This window comes from Trachurus trachurus (assembly GCF_905171665.1).
Source record: "Trachurus trachurus genome assembly, chromosome: 1".
NCBI lineage: Eukaryota > Metazoa > Chordata > Actinopteri > Carangiformes > Carangidae > Trachurus > Trachurus trachurus.
Window position 1 is genome coordinate 17,064,117 of NC_139891.1, and position 26,262 is coordinate 17,090,378.

The 26,262-nt window shown below is 42.9% G+C and overlaps 1 protein-coding gene across 1 annotated transcript in view; it reads right to left on the reverse strand.

Moving 5' to 3' along the window:
• The window catches only part of slit2 (slit homolog 2), a 90,580-nt gene that overhangs the window by 21,880 nt on the left and 42,438 nt on the right, over window positions 1-26,262 (reverse strand). The window contains exons 6-16 of the mRNA XM_083984100.1: window positions 12,493-12,564; window positions 11,215-11,286; window positions 10,370-10,441; window positions 9,850-10,013; window positions 9,212-9,350; window positions 7,483-7,554; window positions 7,210-7,281; window positions 3,378-3,449; window positions 2,939-3,082; window positions 825-988; window positions 497-520 (exon numbers count right to left, since the gene is read on the reverse strand). Of these exons, the coding sequence (XP_083840226.1) occupies window positions 497-520; window positions 825-988; window positions 2,939-3,082; window positions 3,378-3,449; window positions 7,210-7,281; window positions 7,483-7,554; window positions 9,212-9,350; window positions 9,850-10,013; window positions 10,370-10,441; window positions 11,215-11,286; window positions 12,493-12,564 (1,067 nt within the window). The remainder of the gene's footprint in view (window positions 1-496; window positions 521-824; window positions 989-2,938; window positions 3,083-3,377; window positions 3,450-7,209; window positions 7,282-7,482; window positions 7,555-9,211; window positions 9,351-9,849; window positions 10,014-10,369; window positions 10,442-11,214; window positions 11,287-12,492; window positions 12,565-26,262) is intronic.

The following is a 26,262-nucleotide window of genomic DNA, read 5'->3' on the forward strand; positions in this document are numbered from 1 at the left end:
TGCTACTGATCTCATATGCATGTCTAATTTACATATTTCCCAGCACCCCTCTGAGCATGGTAACTGTGTGACCTTTTGATGTTCTGCAGTGGGTGAAATAGACACAGATGCTCGCGGACACACGCTCATACATTAGCTATCATTAGATGTGCTAAGAAGCAAGGAGGAATGGTATCAAATACCTCACGTGCGGCGCTCAGTTGACAGCAACCTGAGCTTATTAATACAACTGTTTTTCTCCCTCTATCGTCAAGGTTATGGTTACCGTGGAAAACCCGGTGCAAGGACAAGAGTGTGATTATCTGGTGCCTGGTTAGAAATGTGATGCATCGTGATGTACATTTGATCATTAAAATAAAATGTCTTAGCATTCAAAAGGTGTCAGTCAAGGCAAGCCACTCCAAGCGTCAAGTGCGTGCGCATGTGCACATGAGCATCCGTGCACCGTGAGTGACCAAAAAGAGTTCAACACACACACACGCTCAATGTACAGTACCTGGGATGAAATACTGTTCTCTAGCTAATGGAGAGACAGAGAGAGAGAGTGAAAAACAACAAAAGAACAAAAGTCTAAATCTAAATCAAAGTGTGTGTGTGTTTGTATGTGTGTGAGACAGGGAGTTGAGGTTAGTAAAGAGAGGCTGAGGGAAAATCTCAGCAGGAAGACACAGAATGAAAACAGAGGAGAGGACAGTTTGTCTTAAATATCAACCTGTGTGTGCATGTATGGATCAGTAATAAGATGAATTAGTCTCAGATTGATCAGTGTGGTCATCTATACAGGCTACATTTGCGTGGTACCTCCTGTATGTGTGTGTTTATACCTGAGCAGCGGAACTTCTTGCTCTTGATTTGTCCGATTCGTTTGTTGGCGAGCCGTCGTGGGCTGGTGCAGCGGGCGCCGCTCGTCTCGATGGGATTGTCCTGCAGGTAGTCGGCCAGCCACTTCAGATGGCAGTCACAGATAAACGGGTTTTGGGCTAAGTGACTGGTGCAACACATACACACACACACACACACACAAAAACATACACATAAGCTGTTAGAGCAAGTTGAAAGCATGTTCTGCTCCTCTGTGTAAATAGCTTATGACTGGTGTGATGCTGCGTATAGACTTCTATTGACTAACAATTCATCACTGTGAATGCAAAGAAAAAAAACAATTAACTCTAGGCTACAGATGAATGCCAGAATAAACACAACAATTCAAACCTTTGACAATATAACTTATTTTTGATTTGTACTGTTTACTTTTATGCACACCCTGTGTACACTTAAGTTGATCTGTAATTAAGTTTTTAAAGTTAAGAAAATAATAATTCACACTCTCACAGCAGCTAAATACTAAATACTGCTCGAAAGCAAGGTCCTGGGTATATTTAGCTGCTGGTAACATAGCAACAATACTTCTGCTTTACATTCTGTTACCTGGTAACTCACAAGTGATCAGTAAGTCAAACTCACTATAAACAACAAAAAAATATAAATTATCCATTAAAGCTGTGGATTTAAATTCAACCATTTCAAGTATTAATATCATAAAAAAGGTGTTGGGCGAGTTGAAAATAGGTGTAATCTAAACATATTATAAATAATCTATAATTACTTGTGATTTACTCTCATTATCCAGCCCAGCTCGATCAAAGGTGAAACTCTAACAACAACAACTCTAAATCCTCCACACCCACTCATCACAGCTTCTGGTGGCATTTTCTGACAAGATGCAATTTATAAAGTCCTTATAAGATGTTTTTTTTAAAATTGGCTAATATAAACTATGCTTATCAGACAGCGATGGCCATCTTTTGTTTTTACCATGTGGCCGACTAAAAGGAGACACTGAGGTTTAACGAGCAGACAGCCAGTGACCACCCAGCAGCGAGCGCGGCCCTGGTGACTGATCTCTGGGCGCTCTGACCTCAACTATGGGTCTGTGCTGCTCATTTCTTTTTTGAAACTAGTCATTGTTGTTTGTTTTATCCTCAACCGTACCACAATCTTAACCACATGCTTAGTTTTGTAACCATGGTGACAATAGCCATCGTTTATGTGCCTGAAACGAACCGATCCTGACTGTTCCATAAACTTTATTGTGTTTATTATTGCAACCATGACAAAATAGGTTCAGTACACCACCACCAATGCACTCCGCATATTTACTTTTGCAATCAAGAGCCATTATTCTCTTTGATAGGAACAACTGATAATGCTTTACTGGTTGGTTACATAATGCGGCTGAAAAGAAACACAATGGGTTTTAACCCATTAGTCTGAAGGACCTCTTAAGATCTTATGTCATTAGCTGATCCAATCAAGTAACATTACTGTACATCAACTTGACTGCTGTTACATAAAGACAGAGATTTAAATGTTATTTATTAAAAGGAAAAGTCCTCCCTTGAATACTTGAACAGGTTTTTAAGAACAGGTTAAAAACGTTTCTCTTTACGACAGTGTTTGGTTGAGTGACGTGTGGGCGTGCGTGGTTGTGTGCGCATGTGTGTGTAGAAATATGTGTGGTTGACATGGTTTTCATTTGTACATGTATTATTTCTGTACTCGCACTTTGCGATTGCATTGTGAATATTTGTTCTAACTGTATCTGTTGTAAAGCACATTGAGTTGCCTTGTGCATGAAGTGCACTGCACTCTATAAATAAAGTTTGGTTTGAGTTTGATTGATTAGGCTGTATTAATACTCATTTTAAGTCCATTTAAGTCAATCAAAAATGTTTATGTATCCTGGACTTCTGGACCCGTTTGTTGTTTGTTGTGGCTGTTTTTCTAAGAGTAGCCTACTGAAGTGTTACTACCTTAGTTATAATGATTGCTAGCTACCACTCAAGGTTTCACACCTTTTTATTTCCCACTACAAGCCTAGTATTTGTGCGCCTTGAGCTGTGTATGTGTTTGTGTTTGTGTGTGTATGTGTACATACAGTGTTTGTATGGCTCTTAGTGATGCGAAGGTTCCCTTGGCGATAGTCTGGAGCTTGTTGTCATAGAGTGAGAGCAGATTGAGGTTGTGGAGGTCCTGAAACGCATCCACCCGCAGACATGCTATCTTATTAGCATTCAGTAACCTGAAAGAAAGAAGTCACAGGGAAAGAGGGATGGAGAGAAAGAGAGAGAGACGAGGGATGAAGGCTTATCCTGTTATTATTCTTGGATGAGTGTTTCAAATGTTACAGGTCAGTGATGATGACTTTTAATCATGATGTCTTCACTCTGATGACAGTGTTTTAGCTAAGCACTTTTCAGCAGAATATCAATGAGCTGCGGATGTGAGCTCTTAGCTGCAAGTAACTGTGTGTGTGAGTCAGTGTGTGTGTGTGTGTGTGTGTGTGTGTGTGTGTGTGTGTGTGTGTGTCTACTCACAATAGCTGCAATGAAAACAGTCCCTCAAACAGTCCTTTGGAAATCTCAGTGATCTTGTTCCCATATAGTACCCTGTGGAGAACAAACACTGCATTAGTAAGTAAGGAATAAGACCACACTTATTATCCTGTAAAACTATATATTATTAAAACTCAAAAGTAAAAAAAAAAAAAAAAAAAAGTCCCTGGGGATTATTGTATAAATTCTAAGAAAAAACAATATTTACTAGGAGGAAAATAAGATAAAATGAACATCTCATTACTGGTCAAAAAATGTGGCTCCTCTGTGTGTTTGACAGTGAACCAACGACAAATGTTCATGTCGCATTGTAATAGAGACTAATTACAAGCAGCCTGTGGGAAAAACTTAATGTAATTCTGAGTCACAGGTTATTATGGTGAATGTCTGACAGCTATCTCCCACTTAGTGAAATACAGAGGAACTGAAATCTGCAGCAAAGTATTAAAAACCTCAATTGGACTGTAGTTACATCTGAACCACACTACACTAAAAAATGAATGAATGAAAATGATCCACTCATCAAAAAGAGCTCTACGCCACGTGTTTGGCCTGGTCTCATATATTCACAGTGGTAGAGGGATGAGGTGAAAGATACAATACTTGATCATAAAAATGAAAACCCTGTGTTTTGATATGAATAAAATGAATTTTAAGTATCAAAAGTAAAGGCACTCACTGCAGAATATTCCCTGGAAGTACTTAAATATTCTATCGTTAAATTAGTATTGAAATATTAATACATAACTGATACTTCAATGTAGTTGCTCAAGCTGAAGGTAATTGTAATTACTTCATACTGGTAGATGGTTCACTTCACATATTTCATTATAAGTATATTGCATCATCATAAACCTTCATGTAATTTTAATGTAAAATCTGGTGAATCATAACAGTGGCTGTAACATTAATTTGGTGGAATTAAACCTCAATATTTCCCTCAAAATTGCGTTGAGTCAAAAGCAATGGAATAAAATGAAAATAACTATGTGAAGTACGAGTATATCAAAATTGTATCTGTAAGTTCAGCAGTTGAATAATTGTTTTTGCTTCCACTCCTGAATACAAATATGTAACATGATACAAAAAAAGGCAAACTTAAGCTCCTTATCTGGTGTGACTACTTGCCTAATGATGGGTGTAACCATCTTGGAGTGAGGCTTGAAAGCTCCAAAATTAGACTAATGGGAAATTTTACAGTTCTTCTAATCCTGCCAACATTATGTGAATGCAGAATCAAACTAAGAGAGTAGGACTCAGGCTCTTAACTGAAGAGACCAGAGAAACATCCAGAGAAACACATTAAGTAAATGATAATCCCTCAAAGATGATAAGAGCCAATCTTTCTTTTTTGGCTTCCAAGTGAAACACTAATAAAATGCTACCAGCACAAACACACTGACGATTTGCCAACTCTTGGCTGCATGTCAACTCTCAGGGCATAAACTATAACTCACTTTTCATCTAAACGTCCCTATGAAAAAAAAGGATCCTACAAAAATCTGGCTGTGGCTACAGTGTGGGGAATGTACGCTGTTATCAGAGAAAAGCTTTTTATAAATACATCAGATTACATACACAGGTCAAGGCTGAGACTGCCACTGCCTTGCCCAGCGAATACCTTGGACGCACACACGCACACACGCACACACACACACACACACACGTCAGATCACATCACACGAATTATCAGTCATCTTCACGCTCCACGCTGAGTTAAGTTGTGTATGTAGGCAGTCTAAAGACATGTGTTTTAGATTGGCTTTTATTTCATTGTGCTGAGTGGCTGTCCCAGAGAGACCTGAGGTTGGGAAACACACGATGCGGGGAGAGGACGCTTCATTTGTCTCTCACATGTATTAGCACGTACTGATCTACACACACACACACACACACACACACACACACACACACACACAGGCTACGCTGAACAATGTGGACCAGTATTTTGAGTTAAGCTGGAAAAACAAATAGAACAAAAAAAAATAAATGATTTTTCTTTTTACAGGCTGGGACACAAAGACGTAGAAAGGCTTTTTTTTATGCGTTTCAGAAAAATGCATCATTTACCTGTATTGATTTAACAGTTTAACATCTTACTTTGAAGGTAATCATGTAATGTTGAACTGTATTAGCAGCTGTCAATGTAATAGGCTAATATAGCAGTGACTACTTTAATCTTTTGTTTTATTTTAGCTGCAAAAATGTTCCAACATCTTCAAAAACTTTGGTGCAACTTCATGTCTCGGTTAAATCTCAGCTGCTTGTGGTTTTTTATCTGGTACCCCACTGTGCTTCCACAGTGCTGCTGCCCACGCCGGCCCCCAAACCATGGAGGGTCTGCAAATCATTAGCCCCCTTTATGTGGGAATTTAGCATCTTTATTCCACCTCGCTGATGTGTATGAAAGGTACCAACACAGAATAGGTGAGGCGTTGCTCTTCTGCCTTTAAGACAGCAGTGGCAGTGGTCACAGAGCGTAAAAGCAAACAGCTGGTACGACAGGAATCAAAGGGCAAAATACTGGATTTTTTTGGTTCAGGGTAAACAAGCAAAACTGGCATGATAAAGGGTCTTCTTGTCAGCGAAGTGGGAGGGTTCTCTATCCTTAAAACCCCTGCTCCTACCTCCAAGGGCAATGCTGAGTATGAACTTTAATATCAAACGGCTGTAGGTCCGTCGGGAATACAATTAAAAACACTGAAAATGAAATTTTATAATAATTATAGCATGATTTAAGGCATGACCCACTGTGGATCTGCAAAATGTCCCCTGTTGGCTCACTGGTCCACTGTCAGTGAGTGTGTAACGACACACACACACACACACACAGCAAAAGATCAATGGCTCATTTACATCCTTTTTTTTAACCAAACACTGACACACAATGAACACACAGTGCAGCTTAATGTGAAAGCCATACTGTATGTGGTGTGTCAGCATGAATGTGTGTGTCCCATTCTCTCTGTGGTGAATGTGTAATGAGGTGGCAAAAGCCTCCATTCAGCAATTCAGCATTTATGAATTATTGACTTTGGAGAGACGAGACCTTAATATAACTCCTTCATGAAATAACTCTACATCCCTCACTCCCTCTCCTGCTCGTCTCTCTGTCTTCCTTCCCAAAGCTTCACACGCAAAGCAGATGGTCCGACGTGAGATTCAAACCTGAGAGACAGCCAGGAAAAGTAGATCAAACATGTCTTGTTTTACTTATACTGCACATTAAGAAGATGATTCTAGTCTTCTTTGTTTAATATATTTTGCTGTTTGATTTTGGCCATTGTTTTGTTACAGCAAAATAACATATGAAGAAAAAGCTGAACAAAAAGTGGATCTCACAGACAGACAAGTGAGAAAAAAGTTTAGACCAGAAAAACTGAAGTTGGTTGTAGTTGAAGTCATTATTATTTAAACTGATCCATTGCAAAGGGTCTCATAGTTAGTCTTGTGCTTACTTTTTATGTGATAACGTGTATGTGAAAAGATTCACACTGATGTCATATCTGGTCACATGCAGGGGATCAGTCATTCCTAATGCAACATAACCTGTAACCAGCCATGCTAACATCTGTGCTTTACGCAGATATGCTCACTTGAAAGTGGTTCGGATAACAAGGCTTGAACTCTGCCTTGTGGAAAACCTGTCGGACTGTCTGACTGCTTGTGCGTTTTTCCCTCTTTTTAGCTCACTTTGCTCTGCATCTCAGAAAATGAACAGACGTCCGATCTTCCTCCACAGATATCCAGAGGATTGTATTGTGATGTTTTGTGTAAACTGCTCGTGAATACACACATATCACACAATACTCACAGAGAGTTGAGGGAGCGCAGACCTTGGAAGGCGTCCGAAGCCAGCTCTGATATCTGGTTGTTACTCAAGTCTCTGTGAAGAAGAGAGAAAAAGGAGAAAGGAAACAGAGAGGCACAGAACCAGACACAGAGTCGGTGAGGGAGAGAGAGAGAGAGACGCACAGAAAGTGAAACACAAAAAGGTCAACACAAGTCACAAACAGGACAGGAACAGAAGTATTTTTTGTGGATCGTTGACAGGGTGCACAATGCATGTATCTCCTCATCTACTCACATCCTGCGCAGCTTCTTATAAGGAGAAAAGGCCCCAGCTGGGATCACCTTGATGGCGTTCTGCTCCAGTCGGCTGGAACCAAACATACACACAGACCATTGAGGAGAGACATTAACATTCCCCTATCACGGAGCTATCTCTGCTGTATCGTTGACTGCTGCTCTTTCTCGGGGCCTCTGGCTAAGCGGAACATTTCCAGATAAGGTGCTTTGATGGCTGGTGCCAAAGTCAGTCACATTTCTCTGATCTTTTGCCCCCCCTTTAACATGTGTACAGTCAAAATGTACACACACACACACACACACACACACACACAACTATCTGGGCAGTGTTCCATTAAGTGCCAGTCAGACTCCGCGTCAGTCAGGCCCAAAGAAATCAAGCCAGGCCAGGAGAGAGAAAGAGAGAGGCAAGGGGCAAACAAAAGAGAAAACAGACCCAAACAACCGTTCTCTAAACATTTCACATGTTCAGTCACCGTGACAAGAAAGGCGGTGGAACATGATTTGCAAACCAACCACTCTATTGTGAAACATTTCCTTTAAATGAGTTTGTTTTTTCATCTGCTGTTCTACTCCACTCCGCTCCTTTTACACAGTACTGATATGTTTCACTGGTCACACAGAAGCACTGTGTTTTTTTATTGTACTGTGTTGTATTCTGGTTTAACGCGCTCAAGTCGTGTCAAGTCTTGTCAGACAAGCGTGACAAGTGCAAGTCAAGTCTCCAAAGCCTCAAGCCTTGTCAAAGCTGTTATCAAGTAAAGTCTGAAGTCCGTTGACACAAGTTTGTGTCAATTTAAATAATAGAGATGAGTCTTCAGTGGGTTGACAAAGGTCCAAGTCAAGTCTCAAAGTCTCGTCACAAAATGTTTCAAGGCGAGACTCAATAAAGACATGAAATGTTTGTGCTCTGGTCATACATCAGTTGCCAGTCCAAGTCTTAATGTCTTAACAGAGCAGGTCTTCAGTCTCAGGACATTCAAGTCTAAGTAAAATCTAAAACTAACTGACACAAGAACAAGTCAAGTCCCTTTTCTTGTCTCATGTCAAGTCTCAAAGTCGGGATAGACAAGTCAAAGTCTTCATAAGAAGATCTCTGAATGGTTACCAAGACGTGGCATTTGAATATCACAATTCAAATGTTTGTTATGCATGGGTTTCACATAGTTGACACTAATTCATGTTAATGGTTTAATGGTTGTAATTTCCCATTAAGGCATTCAGAAAGACATGCCTAGTCAAGTCAAGTATCAGAGCAGTCCGCCCAAGTCCTTGTTCACAGGTCTTAAGACTGACTCATGTTCAAGTCTCAAGTCTATTGCTCTGCTTCATACTGTTTCATTTTGAATGGCTCTAATCCTTCCTCTTTTCTTGATGCCCCCTTTTTTAAGTAGAGATATAATCTATCTTGTCCTTCAAATGAATCTTTTGATTTGTCCTTCATCCCTCATCCCTTCATTATTTTCTTAAGAAGGGAAGAACTGCATGACCAGGCTTTCTCATTTCACAGATGTGTGGTTTTATTCCACTGCACAGAGAAAGAGAAGTAGTGAAACAGAAAGGTGGAAAGAGACAAAGAAGGAAAATGGGGAGACGCACAGTGAAAGAGCAAGAGAAATATCACTGCACTGAGTGTGTATACAGGAGTCTGTGCGCTAGAGTGGGTGTGTATGCATGTAGCATAAAGCAGGCGTGTGTGTATGTGTGGTTATGAGAGTGTGCCTTACATCTCAGTAATGGTCTCAGGCAGGTTGGTGGGTATTTCTGTCAGTCCCTTTCCTCTGCAGTCCACAATGTTGTTACTGCAGGTGCAGGACTCTGGGCACTGTAACACGCTGCAGGAGGAGGACGATGACGACTGGTGACCTACACGGAGACAGAAGGCCAATATCACCCGTGGATAATAGGTTAGGCTTGGGTGTAAATCCTACAGCTGAGGGATGTTGAAGATGACAGTGGAGAAATTCAAAATATGAAACGGCAGCCCGTGCAAAAGGGGGTACAAGCGAAAGAAAAAGAGAGAGAGACAGAGAGAGAGGCTTGTCCCTAAATGTTAAAGTGTCCTTGTCTATCAACAGCATCATTTGTGCTCGTTTGTTGAAAATATTTTAGGGGGAAAAAAAACAAACAAAAATAGATCGGTGCATATTCAGAAAAAAAATACAGGTCATGAGGTTGCCGGGCAGTGGAAGATGGATACTTGCCTTCGTCCCAGTCTTGAAAAGCATGAGCAAAGACATTAAGAAAAAGCAAATGAGACAAAGCAAGAGATGGGGTTTGCCACTGTGAGACAGCAAGCGGATTCACTGCAAGTCGCACATCAACACACAACCGCGTCACACCGCCTTGCTTTTCAAAAACCTACCTGTGCAGACAAACTCCTTCTTCTGCACCTCGGCCACGTTGTGTCCCCTCAAGTGTGGCGGGGCCATGCACTGCGTGTAAAGACCCAGACGGGGGCGTTGTCGCAGCCACTCCGACAGCCAGGCCACGTGACAGTCACACTGCAGGTTGTTGGAGTGCAGGCGACTGGGGGAGAGAGAGGACGAGGAGGAGGAGGAGGAGGAGGAGGAGGAGGAGGAGGAGGAGGAGGAGGAGGAGGAGGAGGAAGAGGTGGTGGGGAGGGGAGGGGACAAAGATGGGGGAAGAGGGAGAGGAGGAGACAGGAGTATGCGGTGATCACAGACAAGAAGGGATCGACAAGTGGTGAGAACAGGTATGTGTGAGGATGAGGGGAGCAGGAGGAGGAGGAGGAGGAAGAGGAGGAAGAGAAGGAGGAGGGAGAAGTACAGGTCGATCAATCAATTGTACAACCAGGCAGGGATGAGAGGAATCCTTCCCCTCAGGGCGGCAGCATGTACGAAATACTCTGCGGTGCCACTTACAAGGTCCTGAGCTTCGGCATGTGGTTGAAACTGGCCACAGACAGTCGGCTGATGTTGTTGTTGTTGAGAGTGCTGAGGAGAGAAAACACAAGGCCGTATAGATCCACCGGTCTTTTTTTTTTTTTTAATCACAGGGTTGTTGCACACTGACACTGGAGGAGCACGCTAGAGAAGTGACTTAGTCAGCACAGTCGGGTCTGAAAGTTGGACTCGACTGCTGAGTTTCATGTAATCATTGTAATTTTTAACCCTGCCAAGTCTTTTCATGTTAATCTTTTAAAAAGTAGCTTGTTGATGACAAATTGTGTTTGTCTCTGACTCCTTCAGATGCTAACTACCTCCCTTATCAGCTGCCTCCTTCCATTAAAGCCGACTCAGCCCTCTTGTCAACCTACCGAACAGTGAAACACTTAATATAGGCGTCGGTGAAGTCAACCATTCACATTATCTAAATCTTTATCTATATACTGTATATACCATATTGTGTTGCCACTGGGTTTTGAAATAAAAAAAAACTGCCCGTCTTAAATACTGACAGACTTTAAAATCACAGCAGCCTGCAGTTGTCTGACCAGTTAATGAAAAAGAAAATCCGTCAACTAAGAGCGTCAACAGACTTCTCACTGAGACAAGACTGACTTCATGACGGAGAACAGGGTCTTTAAGCTGTTTCTGAATATACAGTATACATGTGCAAGGGTCCGTTCTCAAATGCTGCACAGGCAATGCAGTCTTTTAAAGGTCAACGAGGATATTAGCTGCTCCATATCCTGCTGCCGTTAGTGTTCATCATTCACCGGCTCTTCGCTGTTGTTAGCAGGGTGGCTGAATAAACAGGTACTCACAGCACTTCCAGGTCACGTAATGCTCGGAAAGCCCCATCCTCAATACAGCTGATGTGGTTGTAGTCCAACTGGCTGCGCACACACACACACACACGCACGCACACACACACACACACACAGAAAAGGGAAGAAAGAAAGAAGGAAGATGTAAAGGTGTCTTACAGTTTATCTTCAGGTGAAATTCAAGCCATGACAGCCAGGTACAGACGAGAATGCATCAACTCCCCCGGCAAAAGTCATCAACAATCTCCCTCAGTCTCCTTCACACTTGTTCACTTTCCCTTTTGCTTTAGTTCTGTCTCCTGAGCTCTTTGTTCTTTTTAGATGTATTTCTAAACGTATTCATCTCTGGATCCATTCCCGTTTCCTGCTCTCCTCAATCTGACGTCTAATTTGTATGCGCTGCTCTTTACCTCTTTCCCCCCTTCTCTCTCTCTCTCTCTCTCTCTCTCTCTTTCTCAGAATCGCTTTGCTGAAACAATTTAATTAAGACATAAGGACAGTAAATCATGTGCTGTCACCCGCATGCTAATGCCCACACACACACACACACACACACACACACACACACACACACACACACACACACGCACACACACGCACACACACACACACACACACACACACACACACACACACACACACACACACACACACACACACACACACACACACACACACACACACACACACAGCCCTGTCCTTTTACAATAATTGCAAGGCATTTCAAAAAAAATTATCTCTGGTGGAAAAAAAACACAGGATATGGCAAAATTGTTAAAAAATCCATATTTATAGAATTACTGCAGGGTAATTACTTTACCTGCAAAATGACCAACGATTATCTTCAATCATCATAACTATGACTGAGGCAAAACAAACAGGAAAACAACAGAAATGCGAGTGACTCGACATCCACACATACACAAAAACACATATGTGCACACACACACACACACACACACACACACACACACACACACACACACACACACACACACACACACACACACACACACACACACACACACACACACACACACACACACACACACACACACACACACAAGCACACAGCTGCTAACGAGCAGCAGTGCCAGTCAATACAACAAGCAGGAGGCACATGACATTCAACACAATGAAATATTGATGCCCAGGCACACGGGGGTTGTGCACATTTGCAAACACGGTGAAAATCAAGTGACAGATGTGCATGCACATAAACACAAACGCACGCACACACACATGCACAGAAAGTATTGCCAAAGTGCCACTTACAGGTTCTTGATCTCCACAGCTCCTCTGAAGGCTTTCCTTGGAACCCCCTGAATCTGGTTCTCGCTGAGATCACTGGACACAGAAAAAGAGAGAGAGAGAGGGATGAGAGATGTAGAGTGAAAAGGGGGGAAAGAGAAATAAGGTGGCAGAGAGAGTAAAGCCGTAGCGGCTAAAGTACTTGATGTAATCTTCAAAATGCAACGGGGGAACTTCACCGCGAGACAGATCATCTGCAAAATGGAGTTCTTTGCACACAGAGCACTCCTTTGCCAAATATAATCAGCTGTCTCTATTCATCTCAGTGACACAAAAAAACGCTACCTCTGACAAGTGTCCACGAATCTGGAGCCAGATGTAATTCAATTGTCTGCTTTGAACATCCATTCAAGTCAGGTAGGAGAGGCTTTAGCTGCTTGAACAACCTGTAGGGGGCACTAGTGACCTCCTCTTCCCTTGGAGCTCTCTGTTCCTCCTCTCATCACTCCCACTCATCTCCGCCTCGCCCCCCACCACCCCCACTCCCTTTCCTCTGCTTTTAAGGAGTGAGTGATGGATGTGTGCGAGTGTGTGTATGCGAGCATGAGCACTGGGGTTTACAGAGATTTAATTTTCAGCCACTTTAACTAAGCTAGTGCTTGGAATAAAGTAAAAGAGAGAGAGGGGAGAAAAAAGAAACAAAAATAAACACGCTAAATTTACTGCTGTCACTGACACACGCACCAGACGTGTGTGCTTCAACGTTCACACACACACACACACACACACACACACACACACAATCACATAAATACTATACAAGAACAGGTGTCTCACACACAATAAATCTGCAGCAAAGTGAAACGTCCGCTATCAGTGGTTGGTATAGCAACTTGATTTAGTGGAGCACATACACACACACAGGTGACAAAGGATGTACAAAACACACAAATGGTTACATACATGAAATGAAGTACAAACATGAAGCTGTCTGGAGGACGAACTTGAATACAGACACTGAAGAAAAAAAAACATCTATATCATCTCATCAACTCAACACAAGAGAAATATCTAAACTGAGAAGACGCTGAGTCAACTTGACGGAATCTTAATGTGCTTGATGGTTAGTTCGTGTTTGTATGCATGTGTGTGTGTGTGTGTGTGTGTGTGTGTGTGTGTGTGTGTGCTGTCCGCCGCCAACACAGACCAAAAATCCAGACAAGACTATTTGACCTTTCACCCTTAACCTTCCAGCTCTTGACCCCAACAATGGTGTCATGACCCCCACTATGCTAATCGGCTAACAGCTAATGCCCAGCCACATTCCTGGCATTCCCGCGTCTCTGATCGTGTTTGGAATCGGAGCTGCAGGTATTGTCCACCTGCTGCTTCGGAAACCTCCGTCTGAATTTGTTCGTCTTCTCTGAAGTCATATCATTTGTTGCCGACAACACGAAGCAATTACACTGCGAGGACGAGGACTCATTGCTCTGGAGGATTATCTTCCGTAATCTCTACGTCCAACAAAAAAAAATGACAATCAAAAGTAAACATGCACGTTTCTCTGGAACGATTTATCAAAAGTTGATCAACAACAAATGTGCTAAGGACTTAAATCTCTTTCTGGATCCAGCCCCTCAAAGGACGGGAGGATTTGTTGCTTTTTTTTGGATTCTGGAGAAAACAGCCAGGCTGAAAACATCACATCTGGCTCTGAGGAATCATGAGTGGGAAAATAATTGTTGGTTGAAGATCCAGTAAACTGTGTTCACTGGTTATATGCAAAACTCACTGATGCTCCCCCTCGATCTGGTTTATGCAAAACATACATTTCTAATAATTACAATTTCAGTAGTGCACAAACACACACATGCACCTGTACATGCCTGCATCCAGTCACAGGTCACACCAGGCTTCGCTGCTGTCTGATGCTCAGATCAGTTCTAAGACTTTACAAACAGAGGCAGATGAGAAAGAGGTTTCACTGTCGCTGTTTTACACACACAACGCAAACACACGTGTGCTTTTCCACATGCACGCACGCACACACACACACGGCGGCTGGTCTGAATCAAGCAGAGTGTATCCTGATACTGTTTTTACAGGACCAGGGGGGTTTGGAAAACAGCTGTGCTCCTTTAACCGCTGGAACTCTAAAACCAAACAAATACTCTGAGAGTGCTCCTTAACCCTACACACACACACACACACACACACACACACACACACACACACACACACACACACACACACACACACACACACACACACACACACACACACACACACACACACGTATAAAGGTAACCTCCATTTAAACAGGCTGCATCCATTACATCTGCCTATCAGATGTAGGGATCAGTAAAAACTTGTTAATGTGTCATATGTGAGGAGTTGACAGTTTGACAGTTTGTATATCTACATTTTAAGCTGCACAAAAACTCTCACTGTAACAGACAGTGTATGGTCAACTGACCTTGGGTAGAGTGTGTTTACAGTACACACACTCACCATTTTCACTTGGGAACATAAGGCACACACTGCACTGCTGCAACTACCATCAGAGAGAGGTGGAGCTGTCCTTAGGAACAGTGTGTGTGTGTGTGAAACATTTATCTTCTATTCTGAAGCCCTGCGATGATTGGAGATTGATTTTTCATGCCCCTCTGTCGCTGTGATCTACAACATACTGTAGGAGAGACAGAGCGCGCACACATGTACATAGACATCATACTTGCACGTACATGTGATTGGCAGTTTGGGTTAGTGTGGGGCTGTTGAGGAAGTGCAGGAGGCCACTCTAAACCCTATTCATCATCACTCAGACCACCGCAGAGACAGAGAGAAACAGAGAGAGAGAGAGGGAGAGAGAAACAGAGAGAGAGAGAGAGAGAGAGAGAGAGAGAGAAAGAGAAGGAGAAAGAGAGAGAGAAGTTTCAGCCCAACTAGGAAATTGACTTCTTATAGACTTAAGAGTGGATTTTCTTCTTCAGTTTGGCGCCAAGGCACCTGATTCAATTTCATCTTTAGCTAAATCATTTGCTAGGCTTCCTCCCACCTCTCTCTGCCCCTCTTCCCCTCTCCCTCTGTGGCTCTCTCTCCTTCGATCTCCCCCTTTTCATCCTCCGCTCTGTGCCTCTTCCTCCTCTCCTAAATTGGTCTTGTCTTTGGACTTCCCCAAGATTTAACCCATCACCTCTGCCCCGGTGCCTAAACAAGTGGGAGGTTACCTTCATTAAAAGAGGCTCCTGCTGAGCCCTGTCTGTGTGTGTTTGAAGGGGCCGGAGGTATTAAAGGCTCACAGGAACTATATCATGCTGCTAAGTTAAGAACTTTTTAAAGTGGAAATACACACACACACACACACACACACACTGGCTATGAAGCAAAGTAGGCAACCAGACTTAAACACACTCACAATGCTAAACACTGCTTATGATATATGTGTAACGAAGTACATTTACTGGTCTGTCTGTCTGTCTCTGTCTCTCACAGCATATATAAATATATAAATCTGACCCTTCTCTCAGCTCCGTTCCTACATCCAGTCTAACCTTTTCTTCACACTCATGCTGAGCGGACTGAAGGGGTAAATTGAGCTTTTTGAAAACAATGACGTATCCTCTACAGTCGCCGTAGTGTCAAGAAACCACATTTCTGTTGCCTCCTCCCCTCACGCATTAAATGTGTAAGGGTAAGAGGCAGCAACAGAAATTTTGTTGTTTTCAGTGTGATTATAGCTGTCGCTGTAGGCGACTCCTCAGTCTTCACAGTGTTTTGACACATGAGCGATGGGCAGCGTCGGCCTTACAGGCTGAGATTGAATCCCTGTTTTTTGGTTATTCAAGCAGGAAAATGTGTAACGTGTACAATTAGATTGTGAGTTTGGCTGCGTTCATGCACAATGCGAGTGAACGCAGAGAGCAGGAGCGGACAGATTGGAGGTGTAAATATCTGAGACTTACTGGGATTAGAGTTTTTTGAATATTGTTAAAGGGTTTCACTGTGGCCACAATCTTCCTTATTTGTCTGTTTTTCTCACCTCTGGTGGCCCAGGATATGTGTGTGTGTGCGTGTGTGTGTGTTTGTGCGTGTGACAGAGTCAGGTCTCCAGTGTTAAGAGCTTAGTGCTGCTTTTCTAAAGGGTCTTTTCAGTGTGAGAGGGGCTTTTGACGCCCTGCGTGTCTAAGAAGACCTGGGCATGAAAGAGGCAGTACTCAATTCTCACACATGCACCCCCCTCCTCCCTGCTCTTTCTCTCTCACACTGGACACACACACACACACACACACACACACACACACACACACACACACACACACACACACACACACACACACACACACACACACACACACACACACACACACACACACACACACACACACACACACACACACACACACACACACACCTACTGTTATACAGTTTCCGACCCCCCCTCCCCTTTGTACAGGTCCCAGGTTCAGCTAACTGTGGGCTCCTGTGGATCTGTGTACAAGTTGTGTGTTTGTGTGTGGCAGGGTACGGGTCGGTGTTGGCAGAGTAGTAAACTAATCATCTTGTTCAAATCCCTTTCGGAGACCTTAATCCTATTAAGTATAAGAACGTGTGAATGGGCGAAGAAGGAGCTGGACAGAGTCAAACAGGGAGAAAAAAGTAAGAAAGGAAGGAGGAGAAAAAGTGAACTTAGAAGATAAAATTGGTTAGGGTACAGGTGTGTTTTGGAGAGGGCGGCCAGTGGCCACGGAGAAAGACCAAGATAAGACGGGAGTTGAGAGCCGTGTGGTGGACCTCCAAAGATCACACTTCTGTGGGCAATTAGGAGAAGAAAGACCCCCAAGAAGAGAGAGGAGATGAGGGGGAGAAAGGAAAGGGAGGAGAGGAGGCTTATTGAAGACAATACAGAGGATTACAGAACACACTGGGTCTGGATTGGCACCTGGGAATGCGGAGGAATGCGTGTGTGTGTGTGTGTGTGTGTGTGATGGTGAATCATCACATCTCTAGTTTTTAATTGTGTGTCCTGGAAATCAGAGGTGGCAGGATTTTAAAACTGAGCATGCACCCCATGATCAAAATTTTTTCTCACTGCTTCCTCTTCCAAGAGACAGCATTATTATGCAGAATCTCACACACACACACACACACACACACACACACACACACACACACACACACACACACACACACACACACACACACACACACGCTCTTTCAGCCTCCTCCTTCAGTCTCTTCTAAACTAATATTGACTTTGCTTGTGAATGACAAATCTGCCGTCCTCCTCACTCTCCGTCTCTTCCCATCTCATTGTCTGTTTCCCTTATTCCCCATCACGCCTCACACACATACTTTAAATGCCAGGTAAGAGGGTTGCTATGGTTACTGGACAAGGGTGGACACCGAGGGGACACTTTGACTTGACAGAGTGAATGTCCCCTGTGTGTGCGCGTGAGTGTGCCTGTCTCGCGACGGGGATGGCAGTCTGCCAGAAAAGGTGAATGTGTCTGTGTGTGTCTGTGTGTATGTAACGTTACAGAAGGCTCAGTTTACAAAATCTCTGCTCTTTTAACTCAGGCTTTGTTATTTTTCTTGCTGCTTTGCTAAGGAGTTTTTATTTTGCAATGTTTCCTCCTTTAAACCCAGAAAACACACAGGAAAGCCAAAAATAATTACTCAGTCGACATGCTACATTCTGCCTACTGATTTCCTACATAAATAGCTTCGGCTCTTTCCATTCAGCCACCGATGGTTTGTAGTCGGCTCTTAACAAAGCCAGCTGTAAGCCGCTTGTGAAACTTGTAACACAAGCGTCCTGTTGCTGAGGAAACAACATATTCAACAGACATGTCTTATCATATCTATAGTTGAAAATGAACTGGTGAAATAACAAAGCTGAAAAAATAAAGTATGTATGCTGGCGTGTGTGTGTGTACATGTGTAAAACCAGACTGATTACGTTGCTTTCCAGCCCAGGAACAGATTAGTCAGCGGTCTGAGACCATGACATCATCAGAAATGTTTACACGTGTAATTATAGACAAGTGAGGAATACATCTGTTGAACACACACACACACACACACACACACACACACACACACACACACACACACACACACACACACACACACACACACACACACACACACACACACACACACACACACACACACACACACACACACACTCGCGTTGGAGAAATAGACGATGGCATGCAGTAATACAGTAATTGCATATGAGGAGAGTTGAGAGGCACTTAGTAATGGGGACACAGTTTCCCTCTAAACATCTGATGATGATATTTAGATTGAAAGCTGCCTCAACAGAACGACCCGTCACCACTGCGCTGTGCACCTGTGCTGCTCCGACCTACAGGACAGAAAACCCTCTTTCTCCATGTGTGTGTCTCTCTCTCTCTCTCTCTTTCTGCAATCATTTTGGGATATACTTCAGCAAAGGGAATCAAGTAAAATGCCACAGCTGTTGGAAACATTTCATCCACACATACACACCCGCAGCTGCCTGAGCCCATTGTTAGGAGATAAAATCCCGATGTCTCTTGTAGCTCCCCGTGACACGTACATGAGTTCACTGATATGGGTAGTCCACATTCTTATCAGCGCTCAGATACATGCAGACCCTCTCAGCCTCCGACAGAAACGGGCCATATCAGCTGGTTGCGTTGATACTGGAGCCTTGTCCTTCATTATACGAAGAAAAAAACCAACACGCAAATGAATACATTAATACCATTAGCTGTGTGTACAGTCATTATACATATCTGTGTGGTGGTCATTGGCCATGATTGTAAAGTACTGGAAAACTGGAAAATGGCATAAAGTGACACCTTGTGCTTAAAGCCGAATCGTCTGAGATCATGGTCCAACTACCATTGGATTTTTGAGGCTCATAGTGACACTATTGATATTTACACAAAAATAGAAACATTTTTTTTATTTAAAAAAATGTATGGCCAGAAAAAACTAAAACTAGTTTTCAAATGATCTCAAATGAACCGTTGGTATGTACCAGCTGACATATTCACTAGAGAATTTTGACAAGCTGATATTCGCTAAGTTGAGAAGTATTATGATTACATGACGTAATACTATTGGGCTAACAATAAGTTACACTTATCCTCGCTCATGTCTTTGTCTTAGTCATAAATCTATTCTGTACCAATCTTCTTCTGCTTTGTTTAGAGAATCTATCATCGATAAAGCTTGTGAAATGACTGAATGAAACATCTCAAATTAACCATGTGTGTATCAACGTACCCTTTATAAACGTTATGGAAAAGTACTTTCCTCCGCTGAATTGTGTTGGTTAAAAAGAAGAAAAAAATTGTACTTCAGTGTACGTAAATCTCCCATTGAGTGTGAGTGATCGCATAGTGAGCGCCCTCTGCTGGCCACTTTGGAGTTTGACTTCTTCTGGATTTTTATGTGGCTGCACCGATTTCTAAAGATCAAACTGTCCTTATTCTGGCTTGATATTTCAAACACGGACCAACTGAACGTGATCAAAGATTTTGAATGTCACATTTTAGATCATCTCTCTCCCTCCTCTTTGTCGATTCCTTCCACTCCATACTTCTGACATCTCTCTCCCTTACTCCTTAAATTCGCCCATTTTGCATCTTTCCTTCCCTCTCTCTCTCTCTCTTTCTCTCCACCCTTCACCACCCTCCTTTGCCCTGCTCCCTGTGTAATGAGTCTAATCCATCAGCCAGACAGTATTAATCGTATTCCGATAGCAGTGTGTTCACTCGGTGCTCGCTGCTGTCTCCGTCTCTACGAGTCAATAACCCCAGCTCTAACACCTACACACTGCCTCTGAGAGATAGCCTGTGTGTGTGTATGTATGTATGTGTGTGTGTGTGTGTGTGTGTGTCTGTGTGTGTAAATTTTAAAACCAGCTCAGCACTATGACCAAATTTATTGCAGTCTTTCCCTGGAAGAGTGTCCAAAACACACACAAGATGTAGACACAGACACACACACCACAGCTAAAATGACCACCGCTGGACGTGTTGCCAGACCACTGACAAACTCTTGGTCAGTGACATCATATCCTTTTCCTGTTTGCCTCTTACATTGCCATACAATAATAAATAGAATCGATAAATAGAAAGTGACAGCATATGGATGCTTGTCTGAGCCTATTTGTGTGGGTTTGTGCATTTGTCTGCGTCGTGTGTGCCCCAGTCTGCTTATCCTTTGCCAGGTCAGAAAGTTTTTCACCCACGTCTTTGACCTGATCTGCCACAAACTCCATGACCCAATAAGCTGAAGCAGCCGCCTCCCTTCTTGTCTGTCTCCTTTCCATTTAGAAACCCCAGCGTCTTACGAAAAGAAAAAAGAAAGAAAAAAAACCCCTCTCACTAGCGGATAATGTATCAATCTGGCGCCCAACGATCCTTTGTCATTTTCAGACTTAGTTTTTCCATCTATTTTTCTCCCCCACAATTTGCTTCATCCATCAATCGCTGCGCTATTCTCCTGATCGCTCAATCATTGCATCACTCTTTTCATCCATCAATCATTCTTTTTTTTCCTCTATTCATCTGTCATCTAGCAGTCCAGCTCAGTTAAGGGAGCAGAATCACAGGATTAAAAGTAAAGCATTTAAATTTGGGGGGGAATAGAGAGAGTGACAGAAAGAGAGATTTTGAGATTTCAAAACTCTTTAACTCAAATTAATTTTGAAGTTACATTTAGTAAGAAGTATACAAACATTATAATAATTTTCAAAAACACCTACACATACGGGCATCTCACATACACGCCCTAAACCAGTACATGCCCTAACAGCAGTTTCTCTTCCTTCAAAGAAGAGAGACAATTGAAGGACTCATCCTTTATCTGCACTGTATTTGTCTGACCCAAGCTGCTAAACTATGTTCATTACCAAATAAAAGCCCAGCTGCAGTTTTGTGGAGCTCGATGTACTAAACAAACAACCTGAGACGGTGTCAAAACAACTCAACATCTCATAAGCGGTTTAACAACTTTGAAATATCAAGGTCATTTTTTCCCCCTCTCAGGAGATTTTCAGTGATTGACAGATGAGCTTAGAAAGAGACGATTTGTGGTCGGGGAAAGAGTGTGTTTGTACATCAGGAATGAGGGGTTATGTAGCGTATCAGTGGAAAGAGGCATAAATGTGTGTGTGTGTGTGTGTGTGTGTTTGTACCAGCAGAGGACTGTATTGGCGATGACTTACTCACCCTGGTGCCATTATTCACAGTTTACAAACCATGACAAGACAGGCAGAAACAATCACATCCACACACTCTGCCTCTCTCTCTCTCTCTCTCTCTTACACACACACCTCTTAATTCAGCACTGTGCGCGGTTTTGTCTTTCCTTCCCCGTGTTTACCCAGCAGCTTGGAGTGACATGCTGGCGAGGCCTCCTCACTCACACACACACACACACTCGCGCACAGATTATCAGGTTCAGCTGTGCTTTGTCTTTTAGTGCTAACTAGAAAATGTTAGCATGCCAATACACTAAACCTGAGATTTTCAAACGGAGACTCGTCTCCCCAAGGGGCGCACGGCAGGAAGGAAATCATGGGGAGAAAAAAAAGATATTTGAGGTTCGAACTGTCAGACTTTTAACAGCCCTGCACCCTAACTACTGCTAACTCTCCTGAAAAAGGTTTTCTGCAACCAACTGTCCAACATATTTTCACTTTACTATCACACAGAGCCAAGAAAACCGGTAAAAGCCACATGAAACAGATAAAAACTAAGCATTATAAGCACCCGATCAATTATTAAAACAGTCACAAATTAGTCCATCAATTGACTAAATAATACATTTACTAACAGTAATTGCTTAAAGCGCCAGTGAATATTTGAAGTTATGGCACCTGCTTCTTCTCACCTATAGACTTTATCATTAGACTCCAGGTCCATTTAAAAGAAACAAACATAACATTTAAAGAAAACAGTCTGACTGGTATCACAGTACTGAGACCAGGATTAGACAACAGCATAATGACGGCGTTATGCAAACCGTTCAGTCGACAGATAAAATGAACAAATTAACACGTACATTACAAAACAAATCACTTGCAGTGCACCACCTTGGTTTTCTAAGCAAAATGTGCAGACAATCATTGTAAGCAACCTGGAGTTCATGGATGCTTGCTCTGAAGAGATTTTACATTATCTGAAAACAAAAAGAAAACAAGAAAAAGTTTACACATTCACTTGTGTATATAACACACTGCGTTGTCTATACATGTCATCATCATCAGACATGTGTCCCAGATATTTCATCTTAAAACAACCACGTAGCACTTGCCCTTTTCAGTTTGGCTCGGTTCACACACCACAGGAGGTCAGTGTGTCAGAAGTGTTTTTGGGGGATTCCTTTGCGCTTTTTTTGGGTGAATTTTACAGGAGCTCTAAGAGGTTAAGGAAAGATAAAATGCAGGGTTTTTTGTTTTTATTTTACCTTTCAGCACAACATTTTAATTTAAACACATCTTTGGTGTTTTGTATTACTGTATATAACATGAATAAACACGGCTATATATACAGTATATATATATTTTAAATACAGTTCGTTTTCAATATCTTTGCGTGCTGTTTCACAGAGGTCAGGAATTACCTCGTGGCAGAAATATGTCTGAAAGGGACATAAGGTGATGAGAGACCACATCTCTAACCACCGAATAGGGCTGTAAATCTTCAGCAATGAACACCCCCACTGCCCTTGTTTTTTTCTGTCTCTCTGAACCCGTGGAGTGTGTCTGGTGGAGGACATCAGTGGGGGACTGTTGCTCTTTGCTGCCCTGCTCGGCTGTCCTGCCTTCAGACAGGGCTATCGTTGATCGGTGATGGCGCCGCGGATCTGCAGCCATGTTCGTGGTGTTTTAAGTAGCCCATACATGTCAAACAATGCTTGGAGACAGTCATTTTTTAGTTTTCTCTCCCTCCGCATTGTTCCCTCACAATGTTGTCTCTCAGTACAGTACCAGTACAGCCGGCTACCTGAACTTCCATGCACGGGGATTGGATATTTATGGGACGAGGCGTTTCCTTCTCCCAGTGCAGGCCAGGGACTCACTGGCACACACAAAAACACTTTGCCATGGACTGTATATGCAAAGTCCATCACCTGGACTGCTGGAACTCTCACGTTTTTTGGCTCTGCAGGCTGGATAGAAATGATGCAAGCTCTTCACGCAGGTCACACACTCTTTCTAACACACGGCCTTTACTCAGCCAGCCAACATCGTTATGCTGCAAAAGATCCATTTCTTCCAGCAATGGGCGATGTTACAAACCAGAGCTCTCACAAAATTAACCAGTCAAAATAACAGAGCAGCGTGCACATAGGAGTTTCACATGCTCACTTTGTTTCATATTAAGACGGGTGCATTAGTGCCAGTGGGTCAGTATGGGATGGGTGCCCATAGTAAGGTAAGACCCTCACAACATCTGTTGTGGCCACACTTCTATCGGTCATGGCATTTTACTTAGTTGTTCCATTACTTTTTATCTTTTTTAATCATGTTTGACATTGTAGATGTCACACTCGGCCTCACACACTTTGTAAACGTTCCACAACACGTTCGACATGTTGTTTCGTTTTGGTGGTCTGTCGTGCACCAGCACACCGAACAAGATGGGATGGCAGCCCTAATTCCAGCTGGATGACAGACAAATGCTGTGTAATGTTGGTTGTTTGAATTGTGTTTCCAATCAGCATTAGACGGACAAAATGTCTCTTGTTCCACCTTTGTCGAGTGCACAACATTTGGCCATCTCTCTGGTGTTTCCTTCCATCTTCTCGCTTAATTTTCTCATTTAAATTGCACATTAAAACAGGTGGGTGGACGTGTATTTATAGTCAGGATGACAAACAGAGAGGTGGTCATTACTGGTTCAATAAAAGCGGAGGCGGGTCAGATTTCTCCCCTCGGGCACTACTAGACTGTGCGTCAGTATGTGTGTGATGTGTGTGTGTGTAAGAGACAGAAATTGTTTCCTTCCTCTCACTTGAACTTGTGAGAATGAACATGTTGTCAATCGTGTACTCGGGGCTGTTTAGGGAAATGAGGGACTCATCAGTCAGCCGCCTGGCTCAGGAAGGGCAATGAGGCTGGGACAGAAAACCGTATCTGACCCAACACCTGCACAATGCTTTGAGACCAGTGAGAGGGAGAGAGAGAGAGAGAGAGAGAGAGAGAGAGAGAGAGAGAGAGAGAGAGAGAGAAAGAAAGAGAGAGAGCAGGAGGAGAAGAGGAAGAAGGGGAGGGGGCCAGAGGGGAGGACAAAAAGATGGAAGAACAACATTTGTGGCCATCAGAAAGAAATCCAAGTACTATTCAGATTTTTTTTTTTTTAAAGAACAAATTGGCAGAAAGGCATAGTTTCTGCTTTTCTTTTATCACTACTCCACCTCCTCCTCTTTGTCTTGCTCCAAATCTATTCAAGATGTCTCCAGACCCCCCACCCACCCCAGCCTTAGCCCCTGCCCTCCCGCCCCACCCCTCCTCCCCCCCGACCCTCTGTTTGCCAGCTCCTGGCAATCACAGGCTGGCTGAAATATTCCTCTTCAAATAGTTTCTCTCCGTCAATGTTGTCTTTCTTTCTTTCACCACCGTAGAGGCTCGGGTCACACACACTTGTCACTCTGGACCAGCTGTCCTGCACCATCTGTCCACTGTCCGCTCCGCGCGCGCACACACGCACGCACACACACACACACACACACACACACACACACACACACACACACACACACACACACACACACACACACACACACACACACACACACACACACACACACACACACACACACACACACACACACACACACACACACACACACACACACACACACACACACACACTGCAGCGCTGGCTCTAAAATGTGGCAGTTACTGGCAAAGACACCATGCCCAAGAACAATTTATGTTTATTGGGCTGTGTCAAAATAAATACAATATCTGACAATGATGGGAGGAAGACAAAGAGCGAGTGGTGGTCGGAGGTGAAAGAGATGGAATGAAAAAGAAAAAAGAGAGCAAACACCTTCAACAAAAGCTGAGCTCCATTTCCACATGGCCAACGGTGAACATGAGAAGTCATGCGTAATATGGACTACTTGTACACTTTCCTGATTGGTTATTGGGTGTTGTTGTATGTTTGCGCTGCATTTTACCTAAACACCATATGTGTTGAAGTGAGTAAAATTACTGTGTGTGTGTGTGCGCACGTATGTTCTGCATTCCTATGAGCAGCGGGTTGGAAAGACAGGCCATGAAAGCAAACAGTGTTGACCATTAAGTCTCCTGGACGGCAGCCAGACGACACACACAGGCACACACACATGCAAGTACACATGTGAACACGCACACATAATTGTGTATGTATGTGTATAGGGAAGGGATTAATTCTCAGTGAGCAATGACAAAAATGCATGTCTGCATGTTCTATATAACTAATGTTTATCATTAAACGCCTTAAACACTTAAAAATTGTCATACACAAGTTTAATTAAAGTTTCCCACTTTAACCTTTTGACCTTTGTTGCACATCATCGTTTATTATCTACTCTGACTTGTTTGTAATGTGTTTAAAGCAAAACTTTCTGGTACATTAAATTTCCATTCAATAACATTTCACAGTAAAACATTGTACTTTCTACTCCACTACATTTACCTGATAGCTGCAGTTCCTGTCGACTTTATACAGATTCTATATACGGAAAACTGATTTTATACCATGAAATATCATTGATTACCTATAGACTGAACTTCTC